Source organism: Nothoprocta perdicaria, unplaced genomic scaffold (assembly GCF_003342845.1).
Source record: "Nothoprocta perdicaria isolate Ctin4 unplaced genomic scaffold, notPer1 scaffold_1, whole genome shotgun sequence".
NCBI classification, from domain to species: domain Eukaryota; kingdom Metazoa; phylum Chordata; class Aves; order Tinamiformes; family Tinamidae; genus Nothoprocta; species Nothoprocta perdicaria.
The window spans coordinates 12,240,608-12,254,565 of NW_020454093.1; the positions used below are offsets into that span (position 1 = coordinate 12,240,608).

Consider the following 13,958-nt stretch of genomic DNA (forward strand, 5'->3'; position numbering starts at 1 on the left):
GGGGTGGAGGGAAGGAGCCCGCGGCCGCGCTCTGTGCGCGGGGCCGGGCGGGAAGCCGTGTCCGTGCCGGGCTGCGCAGCGTGGGCGCTTCCAGGGCTCGGCCCTGCCCCCGGAGCGGCGGCGGCTGCCGCCTTCATCTGCGGGCGGCTCGCGCTCGTGCTCGCGCGGCGGCGGTTAGCGGGGCTGCCGCGCGAGCCTCGCTGCTCGGCTGGTGCTCGCTGCCGCTGCTGTGCCTCGTTTCCCTCCGCGTGAGAAACGGAGCGTTCCGCAACTTAGTGGTGTTTGGATCCGTTCAGGGCTGCTACCTGCCTTCAGGGTGCTCGGTTCAACTCTTTGCCTGCTCCCAGATACCTCCAATCTCAATCACTCGTTAAAGAGGAAGTTTTTAGGTTTCCTCTTTAATTTTTAGTTCCTGAGATCAAGAGCTTCATTGCATGGTTGCAGGTCCGTGATTTAATGTTCTCCCCTGCCTTAATTTCACTGTCATTTTAAGTTGAGTTTGCTCCTCAGCATCTTGCTGAGCTCTGCAGACGGTTTGCAGGCTTCAGGAGGTGCTTTGTCCTCTTCCTTCTCCAGACATCTCCTTCATGTCCCCCCACTCCTCAGCATAATAGTTATCTGACCCCAGAATATTTAATCTGCAATTCCTTCGTGTCCTTTTCCCCTGTGACTGGCTTCACCAGGTGGAGTAACACAGTGTGGGTTTGGTCTCGTAGCCAGAGCCCTGCTCCTCTTGGTGCCGTGGGGTAGCTTGGCCTTTTCACGGTTTGCAGGAACGAGAATATCCTGTGTTTTATCAGACTGTATTCCCGGATAAAGGAGTATACGCAGATAGTAAATATTGCTGGTGTTATGTTTTTCCTGAAAAATTACTAGCGCACGATAGRTAGTTTCATGGGAAGTAGTGCTTAAAAGAGCAGTAATGCCACAAACACCAGCCCTTCTGGGCAAGGCTGATCCGAAATGGGGTTCTGCGTCCTCRATCAAAGACACCCGCATGTGTCTTGGTCTTGTTTTCTAGTTGTCATTGTTACCTTTATTTTATTTGTTTCATTTGTGCGTTTATTTCATCCTCAAAGGTACTCGTTGAGGATTGTTTCAAGTTCATAGGGATTTTTTCCTGTATATTTTATGCATGTGTTAACACTACCAGTAGAACAGCAGCGTAAGAACTGGCAGGAACCCACGTTGCTGTTTATATTTACGCACCTCTGCTACCAGTGCTAATGTTATTAACTGATGGGATTACATTAAAAAGGCTCCCTAGATGTGACTCGTGTTTCATGAAAGAAGGAATCTTTATGGCTACAAGGAAGAATCTGTTCAAATAAATTCTGAATATTTTGATATGCAGTTCCTAAACAGAAACTAAAATAGAAACTTCCTAAAATAAAGGCTTAAGACTCTTTTGTGACTCGTTGGCATTGGATTTCATTATTTTTGTTCTGTGTTTTTTTAATTTTTGTTTATTTTGTCTTCTGTCCTTATTTGTGCCTTTGTGTTGTGTTACAGTCTGACTTTTTTTTTAAACCTTCTACAGATCTCCTAAGCCCTAGCAGAAGTTACTTGCAGCTGAATTATATTTACTTAGGAATTCTTTAAAAAGATATTACTTCCTTGTCTATTTTGAATATTCAATATAAATGCATGTTTTACAGAGCTTTTTTCAGTCTCTGTGCTTACTGTTGCCTTGGTTCATTGATTCAGGTGTGCAGTGAATTGGTCCTTTCTGCATTGATGGAACTGGCCAGGATCCAGCAGCCCCAGAGGAACCCTGAGGGATAGACCTAATTTCTTACTGGAATAAGTCAAGGCAAGTGCAGTGAGCGGGGGAAAAAAAAAAGATGTGTCCTCCTGTCTGAAGGCAAGTTGTTGAGATCTGAATGTTCGTGTGCTTTTTAAGGATATGTTGCTGCATCAGTTCTTCCCGGTCAGGTTTTATATGGGTCTCAGGTAAAATCTGACCTAACGTGATGGTTATATTTAAATGATACTTYTAAAGATTTAGCCGTTTGTCCCTTAAAATGGAATTTATTCAAAAATATATTGGATTTTTTAAAGTTACTGTGATAAAATATATTTCAGGAAACAGTTTTTGTCTACATGATTATACAGAAGAGACAGTCGTGGTTAACAGAGTCTAAACTTGACCTGCTTTTTCTCATCTCTGTGCAAAGCTTTTGTATTATTCATGTTTTCTTCTCTTTGTTCTTAACATTTTCCAAATAAGCACTTCATTGAGCTTTTTCTCTATGGTTATCAGTGACTGCAGTCATATTTGTGGATAATTCTACAACAAACAGGCACATAGATAAAACAGAATAAGGATTTAACTTATTGTGGGCTTATAGTTAATGACGTGTCATAAAGTCATAAAACGCTTTGTGCCAGCAGTGTTAGAAATAATTTTTAATTGAAAGATTAAAATTCAAAGAAATCTCTTTAGAATAAATTTCTCACTTGGTAGAACTGTTTGAAGAAAGAACATTCTGCTTATCGAGATTTATTGTACTGCACTGAAGTAAGAACTTCTGGGGAAGGACCTGTTTTCAAASCATCATTTCATCCTATCCTCCATGACCTCTCAAAAAGAGAGGAAAGCATAACAGTAAATTATACAGTTAGAATTGATATTTTGCTTTGAAGTCTGCTTTTTTAGTTCCCACTTAATGTAGCAAAGCTAGGGAATGCATCRATTATGAGAGTTTTTATGTGGAACGCACTTTTTAAAATTATCACTCAAAYGAATACTGTATCTTTATGATTAAGGTATTCTGCGGTTTCTTGTGTGGATTTGACTTCATTTGGAATTTTTTTTTTGAGGTGTTAAGCAGTCATTTAAGTTTGTTTATGTTAGTCTCAAAAAATTAGCTCATACCAGAGGGTTTTGTAACCATCATGGAATATAAATAGATATTTAAAGATTTGTAAGTGATAAAAATCAATCATTAGTACAAATATCAATGCCTTTAAAAAAAATYAATACACAGCATTATTTCTTTCATCGTTTTGTCATTCCTGTAAGAGGAATTGTTTTTAAAGTAAATGTGGCAAATGTTGGAAGAATCTTAGGTGTTCCTGCTGGGCAAATCCTGAGGGAAAGCATGTGTTTTGCTCTATAAGAAATTAATTTTTGTTACTTCTTGATAGATATCTTCAGATTTGTGTTGATCTTAAATACTGGAGATATTTTAGTGGTCTTGGTTTTCATAACCCTTATTCTTCCTACTGTTCCGCAGGATAAACTATGAGTTGCTCAGAGAGATGAACCAGGGTAGAAATGCACACATTTCKGAAGTATAGGTTTCTTTAAGACTTTTCCTTTTCTTCTTTCTGATATTTCAGAACAACTGAAGTTAAAGAGGACAATGCTCAGTGAATATTCCGGCAGCCCTTTGTGTGCAGTAGTGACATGGTTTTTGCAATGGCATCGGAGACGGAAAAGGCCCATGCTCTTCTCCAGACCTTCAGCACAGCTTCAGTTATTTCTAGCCTGTGTTTGGGAATATTCTGCTTTGTAGTGGACAGACTCTTGCAGTTTTCCTTCATCCAGCAAAGTGACTGGCTGCGAGCCTTCGCTGACAATGCAGTGCATGGTGTGCTAGGGATGTGGTCCTGGGCAATCGTCATTGGACTCAGGAAGAAAAGCGACTTCACTGAGGTGGCCCTGGCTGGCTTCCTCTCCTCCGTCATTGATGTGGATCACTTCGTTCTCGCTGGCTCCCTATCCTTAAAGGTGAGTAAATTGATTAGTGATTGCTTATTTTCTGCTGTTCTGTCAYTGTCAGTTTGTGTTACTGAGAAATATCTAGCCCTACCTGCCCTCCCTTCTCCTTTCCCCGACCAGACTTGCAGATTAAAGTTTCTTCAGTGTTAGGTACTTAATAAATTGGAGAGCAGAAATAGCAAGCACTATATGACTTGTTCAGTCTTAAGTTATTCTGAGTTTGTCCTAAAATAARGTTGATTGTAGCAGGAACTCAAACAAGTGTCAAACTTGTTAATAAAAAGCAGTAAGTGAACTGGCTACTCTTTAGGAGTGTATCTTCCTGCTAACTTCAAACCTTTATACCCAGCTTTTGCCTGAGCACCAGCTTTCCAAAGCACATGGACCTTCCCCAAGCCGCAGCAGTGCCAGCCCTGGGATTCCAGACCCCTTGCATGAGCTCAGGGCAGATGCTCCTTGCACCCAGCAGGCTCCTCAGCCAGAGCTCTGGCGCTCTGYTTTTTTTCCCAGATAATTTTAATTAAATGGAACTGTGCAAAATTGTTTATATATATATATATATATTTTATTATTTTTATTTTTTTAAATTTGGCAGGGGTGGTGAATGCAGGTAGTAGCATTGCTTGTTACAGAGATCTATAGGGTAGACTTCCACTGGGAGAATATCATCTTTGTCTATATAAAGTATCTGCATATAAAATATCTGCCTTAATTAAAAGATGCTCAAATTTTCTTCATTTGGCAGAACTTTTTATCTGATCAGTTTCCCCTATATTCATCTTTGACAGAGAAAGCATTTTTTTCCCTTTACTCATCTTTTTACATTTGGAAATTATAAAGCTGTAGTCACCTATATCATTTTAATATTATATATAAGTTTTTCTCTTTAGAATCGATGAACACGCTAATGAATGCCTAATGATTAAAACTATTAAAAATAATTAATTTTTACAACATCCTTAATACTTTCTTACAGTTATTATCAAAACATTTTTCCTTGATCACCACCGCTAGATGGCATTCTGCACCAATGTCAGCTTAGAAAGCTCTGGGTATTGTATTTTATCACAGAACTGTAGGATTCTCAAGAACTGGGAGGTGTCCCTTCTTCAGTGAGGCAAGTTCAAATACACCTACACGTTCCATGATGCAAAACTAAATTTGCAATATTATAAGTTAATTTTTTTTTTCTCCTAAACTGTCATTTTTGGCAGTTTGGTCTTTTTTTATTCTCTCTCCCAAGGAAGCTTTAGAGAATAGCTGACTGCTCTGCTCTGTCAAACACAGAAGATCTTCAGGCAGAAGAATAGCCCTTTAAAGACTCGACTTCCACAACAAAAAGGAGCGGGGAAATTGCCCAAAGAGCCCGAGGACCTTTTCATAGTTACTTACCTAGTTAATTCCTCCCACCTCAAATATGTTAATTGGGTTAGGAAAGGCTGTTTATTCTGTATACAAATGCTATCTTCTGTGCATCTCTAGACAGCTGTCAGAGGGTGCTCTTACAACTTGTAAACATGTTCTGCCTTCCAGAAAGTCTCTTCTTGACTAAATAACTCCCCCAAGATGGCAAGAGGATCTGAATTTCTAGACTTCTTTCTGCTTTTTTTTTTTTTTAATTGATTCTTGCCTAAAAGATCATAAAGGATTCTGTCCCAAACTGCAGAGAGTATTTTGGTCGAGACCTTATTTGGGACACAAAGCACAGGTTAATGTTTCTCATGCTGTGTCCATCTGGGGGGCTTTGTTTGTTTTTAGGGGGGAAAAAAAATCTCTTGCAGGTTTTGTGTCTCCTTGCGAATCCATCACAGTGTTTAGCTGGAATCTAATGTAATCCCCATAGAGTTTTTGCTGTGTTGTTGCCTGGCTAGTTAGACCTGATTTTTATATTTGATTTTTTTTTTCTGTAGCTTGGTGTGATGTGTTTCTCAGTTTGTCTTGTGATTCCAGACTCTTCCATATAGCAGAGAATTTGAATTCCAATTTGGTCCTCCTCTTGCAATTGCTATTGCAACTGAAGTACTCTCCTACAGATTGTTACTTTGAGTTACCTTTTTATTAATTATTTGTTACTTTACCAATGCCATTCTCCCTGTTCATACTACTGGTTTGAGAGTTCATGATTTAAGACTACAATGTTTGCTGAAGCAACATTGGAATTAATCTAATTGACTAACCACAGCACTATGACTAATTAGTAATTATAGTGTTTTTCACAAGACAGTACACAATTATAAAACTATTAGTTATCACTCTAAAATCTGATGATAGGTGACTTTTTTGAATAACCCATCCTTTCAACATAAGGCAGTATCGTCATCTATCTGCACTTACTGCCTCCAGACTCCTCCGTAGTTCTGCTGCTGCCAGCACAGCATGATGCTCRGCGTGGCTGCTCTGCTCTACTTTATGGTTTCATTCTTATTTTCATTGTTGTTATTATTATTGYTATGGAGTTTTCAGGGTGAGTAGCCTGGAATTGTGCCAGTCTTGCAGCTTCCCATTTGTGAGGGAGCTCCCAATGCTGTGCCTGTCTCCAGCATCTTATCTGGGTATGTGAGCAGTGCTGGGTCGTGCCCCTGACTGAACATTGAGGTGTATGGAAAAGGTCATTTGAGTCATAAGCAAATATTGGTAGTGACTGCAGCCTGACCTGTCATGGTAAACTTCCCCAAATCTGCCCYCCTTGTGCCAGTTCATGTTTCCAGATTAAGGCAGATTAAGGCTTGTACTTGTTTGTTAAGAATTGATGATTTCGAAACAAATCTGCTTGTTGGGTGTCAGAGAAGACTTGAGAGGTTATATTTCTAAATATGAAATATGGRGGCTTGGCATCCTTGCTTAAGGAATTGTTCTTCTAGTTACTGAGTGTAAAAGAGAAAACAGATCATTAACTTGGAGAGGAGCTTTTGAGAAGCCCAATGATGGTCTGCAATTAAAACATTGCCCTCCTCCCCACGCCACCCCCACAAATGGRCAGAGGCTATGACCAGTAAATAGGATCTGCCAGAATGTATCCCTATGAAGGACAGTTCTGCAAAAATAGATTGGTATGGACTTTTTAGTCCATATGGACTCTCTTGCTGACAAATCTAACTTAGGCCCTTTTGCTCACAGTAATGAGGAGAGGAAAAAAAAAAGAAAACTATACATTTGCACCAAGTCAAAGGAGTTGGTTCCATAATGTGACAGTTAAAAGTTGTTGAGAGCATTACGAGACTTTGGTGGGGCTGTTTTTGTATTTGTGAGCATTTTCCCAGGCACCTGCCCAGGGGTCCCAGGCAAATGTTGGGGGAACTAATGGAGCAAAGCTTTCTGCAGAATTTTTAACATGGCCTGTACCCTTATTCAAAGCCAATTATACCCCAAGGAAGTCCATAACTCCCCATCACTTACTTTCTTGGCTAAAATTTAGACATCAGTTTCTTTGCAGAGAAGGCAGGGCCGAAACATTTGTCTGCAATGACCACAGGAGCTCAAGAACTGGAAGCTCTTCCTGGTTTTTGCAAAAACAGATACAGTAATAGCCACGTCCTGGGTTGGTTAATGCTGGTCGTGTCCTGCAGTGCCACTCTGCTGCTAGCAGTGGATGCACTGATGCGTGTCCCGCACAACCTGATGCACTGTCGTCACGTCAGGTGCCTGTTACTGTCTTTCCAAACATTCACCACATTTAAATGGAGCCAATTAATATTGCATCAGCAAACCGTGATTATGTTAATGGAACAGAAGTTACTGTGAGTTAGTCTGGTGAGTCTCTGAAAGGTCCTGAAGAAAACCTTCTTGAATGAGCGAAAATGTAATGAGTATAACTGAAATTTCAAGTTGTAGACTTCAGGGGAGCAGGAAGAAGTTACTGAAAGGTAACCATCGAAGCATCTTTGCTGCTGAATTAYAAAGTCATACTGCTGAACTGCTAAACATTAGTTCCCAGGCATTTGGTAACCAGAGTCTGCTGAGGGGTTTAGGAGCTTTGACTGTCAAAATGCTTGACATTATGCTTGTGCTTTATGCTCATGCTTTATGCACTATGCTTGTCATTTCTCACCTACATAGATCTTCTAGTAATGTGCCTTTATTGCTCCTTTTCTTCCAGAAACTAGTATATTAGATCCAAAACATTGTTTCTTCTATCTTTTGAGTTCATGGAGATAGTTCCAGCGGTTCCTAATAAGTATATCCAGAAGGGTTTCTCAAGTATGTGGGTTATCACTTCTTTAAAAGATTGGATTCAGTCTATTTGTAATGAAGACTTACTAGTTCGATATTTACCTTCATTAAAAYCAAATATCAGGCTTTCATTGAAGAAATATAAAGCAAGTTACTAGTATCAGAACCCCCAATCACAGCTTACTCAAATGTTGTCTCTTCCATGTCAGTTAGGAATACTTTGCCAAGGCAATCAACATTTATGTGAATTTCATCATGTTCTTGGTGTGGTAATAGCCACTACAGCTTTGTATTAGGTGTTGGCAAATTAGTGTATCACAGARGGTAAGTAATATAATTCACAGTGTCTTCCTGAATATAAATGAAGCATATTAAATATTTCAAATGTGTGCTTTTCTCTTTTAAGTTGTCTTGAAATGATGCATAGTTGCTGCAGGATATACTGTGCGGGTTCCTTTATGCTGAATGACTAAATGGCAAGCATGGTGCTTCATCCTCTCTTCCTGGTTTGCTATTCCTGCTGCTCGGTAGGGTGCATGACTTCTGTGTGCTAGAAAGGTCCTGTCCTGCCCTGCCACTTAGAGCTCTGCTGCTGCTGAGGCAGTGCACAACACTCAGCCATTTGAATGTTGATATTGTTGATTTGGACCAGCTAGAGTGTAGAGAAAAAATACCTTCTTCTTTGCCTTTCCGTTCATCAGCCACTTGATGACAGACCTCTAAACATCCATGAGGTCTTTGTTCGTATCTCACCTGTAGCCATTGCCAACTGTATTTTTCTTTTCTGCAGGCTGCCCTGACTCTTCCACAGAGACCCCTTCTTCACTGTTCTACTGTGATTCCTGTTGTGGCTCTGACATTAAAGTTTATCATGCACCTTTTCAGGCTTAAGGACTCATGGTGCTTTCTTCCCTGGATGTTGTTTATATCTTGGACTTCTCATCATGTCCGTGATGGGATTCGTCACGGCCTCTGGATCTGTCCTCTTGGGAAAACTCCGCCTTTGCCATACTGGCTGTATGTGGCAATTACAGCATCTTTACCTCATCTATGTTCCTTTATTATGTACTTAACAGGCACTAGAGAATTAATGTCTATAAAACACGGAATCCACATTGATGTATAAGGATGATGGATCTTAGAAATTGTTTGCATTCCAACTTAAGCTCTCTGTTTATCACTGGAAAGTKTTCCTTATGCCTAACTTCTAAGCCGGGATCCTAAGGTTATGGAGTTAAAGCTGCAATGTCAACTCCTTGTGGTCTGGAAACACATTTCACCATGGTAATAATGTCTGTCTGCACTTTCCCCTGTAAAATGTGAGATCTTCCATTAAAATTTCCACTTGGCTGGGCTGTTATAAAGCACTCAGTCTCTATGTAGTGCTGAAAATTCTTAAATTCTATTTCTATTGTCATGGTGCTGTTCATTTGATCACCACTCACTCTGAACTTGTGCTCTGCCCTTGAAAACACAGTTCATCCCTGTAACTGGTTAACATTTATATAGCCTTTGAAAAAAGTAAAGTACTGCATAAATGCTAAGGATTAGTTGGAATTTATTACAGTATTTCACTTCTGAGAATCATCAGTTAGACTTAGTAACTTGTTTTCATGCTGGATTCCTCTATTCAACTATTTTTAAAAATGCTATTTATATTTCACAGTGTACAACTGTATATTTGCACCTGTTTGAGCACTGCTGTAATACAGTGTTTATATTGAATTCAGTACCTCCATAGCTGCTTGATACTCACCTTGCAGACTGTTATTAGCTGTTATTTATGGTGAGAAAGAAGAAGATTTTGATTACAGCACTGTGAGAGTTGACCAATGTGTTTAAAAATCTACTGATTTTGAATATTTAATTTGTAACTAAGGTTTATAGCTTAAATATTTAAGGATAATGTGTAAAGGCAAACCTGTACAGTAAGATACAAGCTTTAGSGAAGATTCAAATAAGATCCAAGAAAATTCAAATTGCCCAAAATACAAGATGGTTTTAGGCCTTTCCTACGGTATTCATCTTATATGCAGCATTTTCCATTAAGTGCAATATTGTCCTCATTACCACAAAATAAAATCCATTTTTATTATAGTGAGATAGAAATTTCCTTTTAAATTAAGCTCCTTAAAAATGTGGTGATTTTGCAGCTTCATAAAACAGTAGCATTTGCACTGTGGGCTCTTCAGAATCACAGTTGTACAGAAGTTCCTCAGAAAAAGTTTCAAACTAAAAAGTAAATTCCTGTCTACCTGGCAGTGTGTGAGCTGAGGAGTGTCTAATGGCTGTTTTATTGATCTTTTATTAATTGAACTTCATTGCACCATTAAGGTCATGGGACCTAGATAATTCCTGAGAGTGCAGTGAGAAGCTGACAGAAATGGAGTGTTTTTGAAGAGGACCACGTATAATCTGGAAGTGTAGAAACTAGGTGTCACTTTCACATTTAGCATTACCTAAGTTATGCTGTATTTATATTAGTAAATATATATTAGTCTAGAAATGTTGCAGCACTTAAAATTGTGCCTTCCCTCAAAAAAAATGCTCTCGCTGCCCTGCGAGAGGTTTTTTTTATATATATGTTTTTCACATATAACTGGAGGCTTATGGAAGCTCTTCTGAAAGTACAGTGGACCATTAATTCTAAAATGAGYGTCTGCTTTTTTTCTTGAAAATTGGGGAAGCAGAACATTCCTTAAAGAATTATTCCTCAGCCCTAGTTCTCTTTTTTACAGCACATAATGGTTTCCATAAACAGTATCACAAATGCCTTGCTTTAGCACCCTCAATGGGAGCTGGATACCTGCCTGTTGCCCGAAAACCTGATGGGTTAATGGAGGAGTAGTGCCRCTTGCTCATCTATTTTTAATGTTATTTTAAAATCTAGGCTGCCGAATGCTGGTAAGGAGTATCTTTGGGGAAGAAGTGAGCACTTAAATCCATGCAGAAATTTTTCTGTATTCTTGCTCTACGGTAAAATATTTGTGTAATTTTGTGCTATATTGAGATTTGTAGCAGAATGAAACATATAGGAGCAGAGTGGGGAGATGCATTTTCTTAATTTTTGGTTGGAATTGTAGTTATTTTATGATAGCAGTATTACCAGTGCTACTTAAATATCATGTGCTATTGTAAGATGATTGATTCTCTGCTGAAATGATTTATTTATTTGTTTTTCTAGATTTTTTTTCTGCAAAAATTTCCAGCTCTATTTCAAACTATTATTTTTTTATTAGATTTTTATTCCACTTCTACCCCGGCAGTGAGCAAACATGAAACATGCAGTGAAAATGAAAAGCAGCAAACATTGGGCTCACAACTTGCTTCCATCCCCCTTCCACACCCACTTCTCCTTCACCAAGGTCTGTGTGATGTTAAATGCAGGCTGCTGTCTGTCCTGTTAGCCAGAACAGCTCGAGGGAGCATCCATAGGCCTGGCAAATAGCCRTGCTTGGAGCAGAGCTTCGGTTTTGTGGGAATGCAGCATCTTCCGTGCGCTCCTGAGGAGCGCGCACGAGCATAACGATAAATCTGAGGTGGGCAGTTCTGCACAGGGGACCAGACCTGTCAGTCTCACTCCACATGCTGACGTTTTGGTGACTTTTTTTTTTTTTTTTTTTTTTTTCCAGCCCTTTGACAGCTTGTTAAGCTTTTTTTGACAGATTGCTCTTTTTCTTTTTTTTTTCCCCCTCTTTGTTGCATGTGATGCAACAAATTACAAATTTGTAGGTACCCAAATTAGAGAGCATAGGGGAACCTAAATGTTTATTTCAGCCAATGTCACTCAGGAGATATAATTCCATGTTACAAATGAGCTTCCTAAAATTACATACCGCTGTTTCATGTACATTCAACTGCGTTTATGAATCTAATTGTGCTGATACTTGCCACTTTTGTAGTGAAAATTGCATCAAAAATTGCACAAAGACGCATCTGAAGGAGTTTGTGCTTTACTGCATGTTACAGTTACGAATAAATGTCAAGTACAAAAAGCAGGTGAATTACACAAAAAATTTAACAAACTCAAGCTAATAATTTCATGTATAATGTGAAATATTTATTGCTAAAATACTACTGTTATTTACTTGATTTCAAATCTCAACTACTCCCATGTTTTTTCAAGATGTGCTTTTAGACTTGAAGAAGATGTGGGGTTTGGGGAATTGTTGTTGTTGAATTGTACTGCTTTTTTTTTTCTTTTTTTTCTCCTCCTACCTTAATAAATTGCTGCCAAAAAAAAAAAAAAGTTAATAATTGCCAAATTAAAAGAAGATGGAATGTTTCTTCTTCCCAGTTCTCTAGAAACAAAATTTCTTCCGGTTCCTGGAGGCCTTCATAGGAAAAGTGAGCACATTTCCTACCAGCTGGTAATTGACTTTAAAAAGTAATTACGTTTTCATATGAGTACTGGTACCATCTCTTCCTGCTGTAGTGAAGTATATAATACCAATGATCATGTACCTTTGATTGCTTATTGATAAGCGAGTTATTCATAACCAATGTCATGCTCCAAAGAAAGTGGAAGTGAGTTTGAATTAAATAGAAACAATTAAATTTTCAGCTATTAGGCCACTGATATTGGCTTATTATTGGAAGGAAGTTAATAGTTTTGAATATGCATGGTTTTACTCCGTTAGCTAATGTCGGAATGAAGCTCTAAAAGATAAAAAGCATCAAAAGAGTGCAGTTATTTAAGGGACTGAGCCAGCCTGAGCTCTGCCAGCTCTGCAGATGCAGCTGTGGAAGCTTTCCAAGGGTGGCAGAGCAGGGAGGGTGACTGAGCAGTAAGTTGATTCCATCAGGTTATTAATTAATTGAGTTAGATTTTGTTTCCATGTTACATACAGCATTGTCTTGAAAGAAGGGAGTTGTTGTCAGCTTACAGTACCCTTTGCATTCATTTAAAAAAAAAAAAAAAGGCTTTTTACTAAATTGTATCTGTTATTTTTCCCTAAAAATCTGCGAATTTTACATGTTTACATTGAAACATAAATTTGAATGTTATTGTAAAGCTGGTTTATGTTATTTATWACATGCCTGCCATTAAAGATGATTAGCACTTGTACTTGCATATGAGTTTTTCAATGCTTATATAATAGCTTTTTATTTCCTATACATATGTTCTTCATATAGATTAGTATTGACTTAGTAAAACTTAATTTGTTTAACCAAGCTGGTTTATGTGTGGAAGATGGATGAGGGTTTGTATACAGCAACTATATACTGTGTTGCCATATCTACCACAGGAATATTTTTGTGTCCAGGGAACMCTGTTCACATCCCCTGAGATTCCCTCACCTTCCCAGGTGAATTACTGTACCAGTTTTGCTGAAATGGTTTGCTCTTAGTAATTTTTCCTCTTTGAGGTGGCTCATTACTCAGTAAGGGCCCCCGGAGTGCCGTGGGGTCGTCAGCTTCCCGTGCTGCCCGCCCCTTGGCAGCAGCTTCCACAGGGAAACCGGMCGCGGGAGCTGCGGTCTGAGCAGCTCCTCCGCCACGAGAGGCGGCGGCAGCGAATTTTGAGTTGGAAACAGTAAAACAGTATGGATTGAGGGGGGCGGGGGGGGGGGAAAGCTCTATAAGGAAAAAAAATAGGACAGTTTTGACTATTTTGCTCAAATGCACAGTAACTTAAATTTACACTTACAGGCAAAAATGGATTTAGGTTGATCTTGTTACAACTGATGCTGCCAAGATCTTTTCAATGCTGCCTCTCAGAAATCTGATCTCAGCCTTCAATGAAGTGTGACTGGCTGGCAGCTGACCACAATAGGAGCTGGGGTAAGTAGTTCAGGTGTAGGTACCTAAGTTATGGAGAGAGGGACCCTCCATTCCTCTTCAGGTACCTTGAAATGCTTTTCCAAGGCTTGCAAAAGAAGTCTCAGTTGATTTGAAGAGGGTTTCAAAGGCCAAGTGGGTATTTGCCAGTTATGTTTAATGCTTTCTGTGCTTTCACRTATTGCTGGAAAACATCTATGTATTTGGGTGAGGAGTCTTAGGAGGCAGCAGCAGTTRAAATCTCGAGTGGTGGCTTTTGCTTCCTTCCTTTGGAGTGTGG

At 39.3% G+C, this 13,958-nt stretch overlaps 2 protein-coding genes across 2 annotated transcripts in view; both read left to right on the forward strand.

Moving 5' to 3' along the window:
* Positions 1–374, forward strand: part of CUNH5orf34 (chromosome unknown C5orf34 homolog) — a 10,545-nt gene extending 10,171 nt beyond the window's left edge. The window contains exon 13 of the mRNA XM_026035612.1: positions 10–374. Within this exon, the coding sequence (XP_025891397.1) occupies positions 10–374 (365 nt within the window). The remainder of the gene's footprint in view (positions 1–9) is intronic.
* A 2,974-nt stretch (positions 375–3,348) lies between these two features.
* Positions 3,349–10,898, forward strand: TMEM267 (transmembrane protein 267). Its single transcript, XM_026038640.1, has 2 exons — positions 3,349–3,736; positions 8,688–10,898. The coding sequence occupies exons 1-2, from the start codon at positions 3,413–3,415 to the stop codon at positions 9,021–9,023; spliced, it is 660 nt and encodes a 219-aa protein (XP_025894425.1). The 5' UTR covers positions 3,349–3,412; the 3' UTR covers positions 9,024–10,898.
* The last annotated feature ends 3,060 nt before the right edge of the window (positions 10,899–13,958 follow it).

Excerpts from the sequence above, each read along its gene's own strand:
- TMEM267 (XM_026038640.1), top strand. The coding sequence starts at position 3,413 with ATGGTTTTTGCAATGGCATCGGAGACGGAAAAGGCCCATGCTCTTCTC. Across the intron at positions 3,737-8,687 it reads CTGGCTCCCTATCCTTAAAG|GCTGCCCTGACTCTTCCACA; the intron begins GTGAGTAAATTG and ends TCTTTTCTGCAG.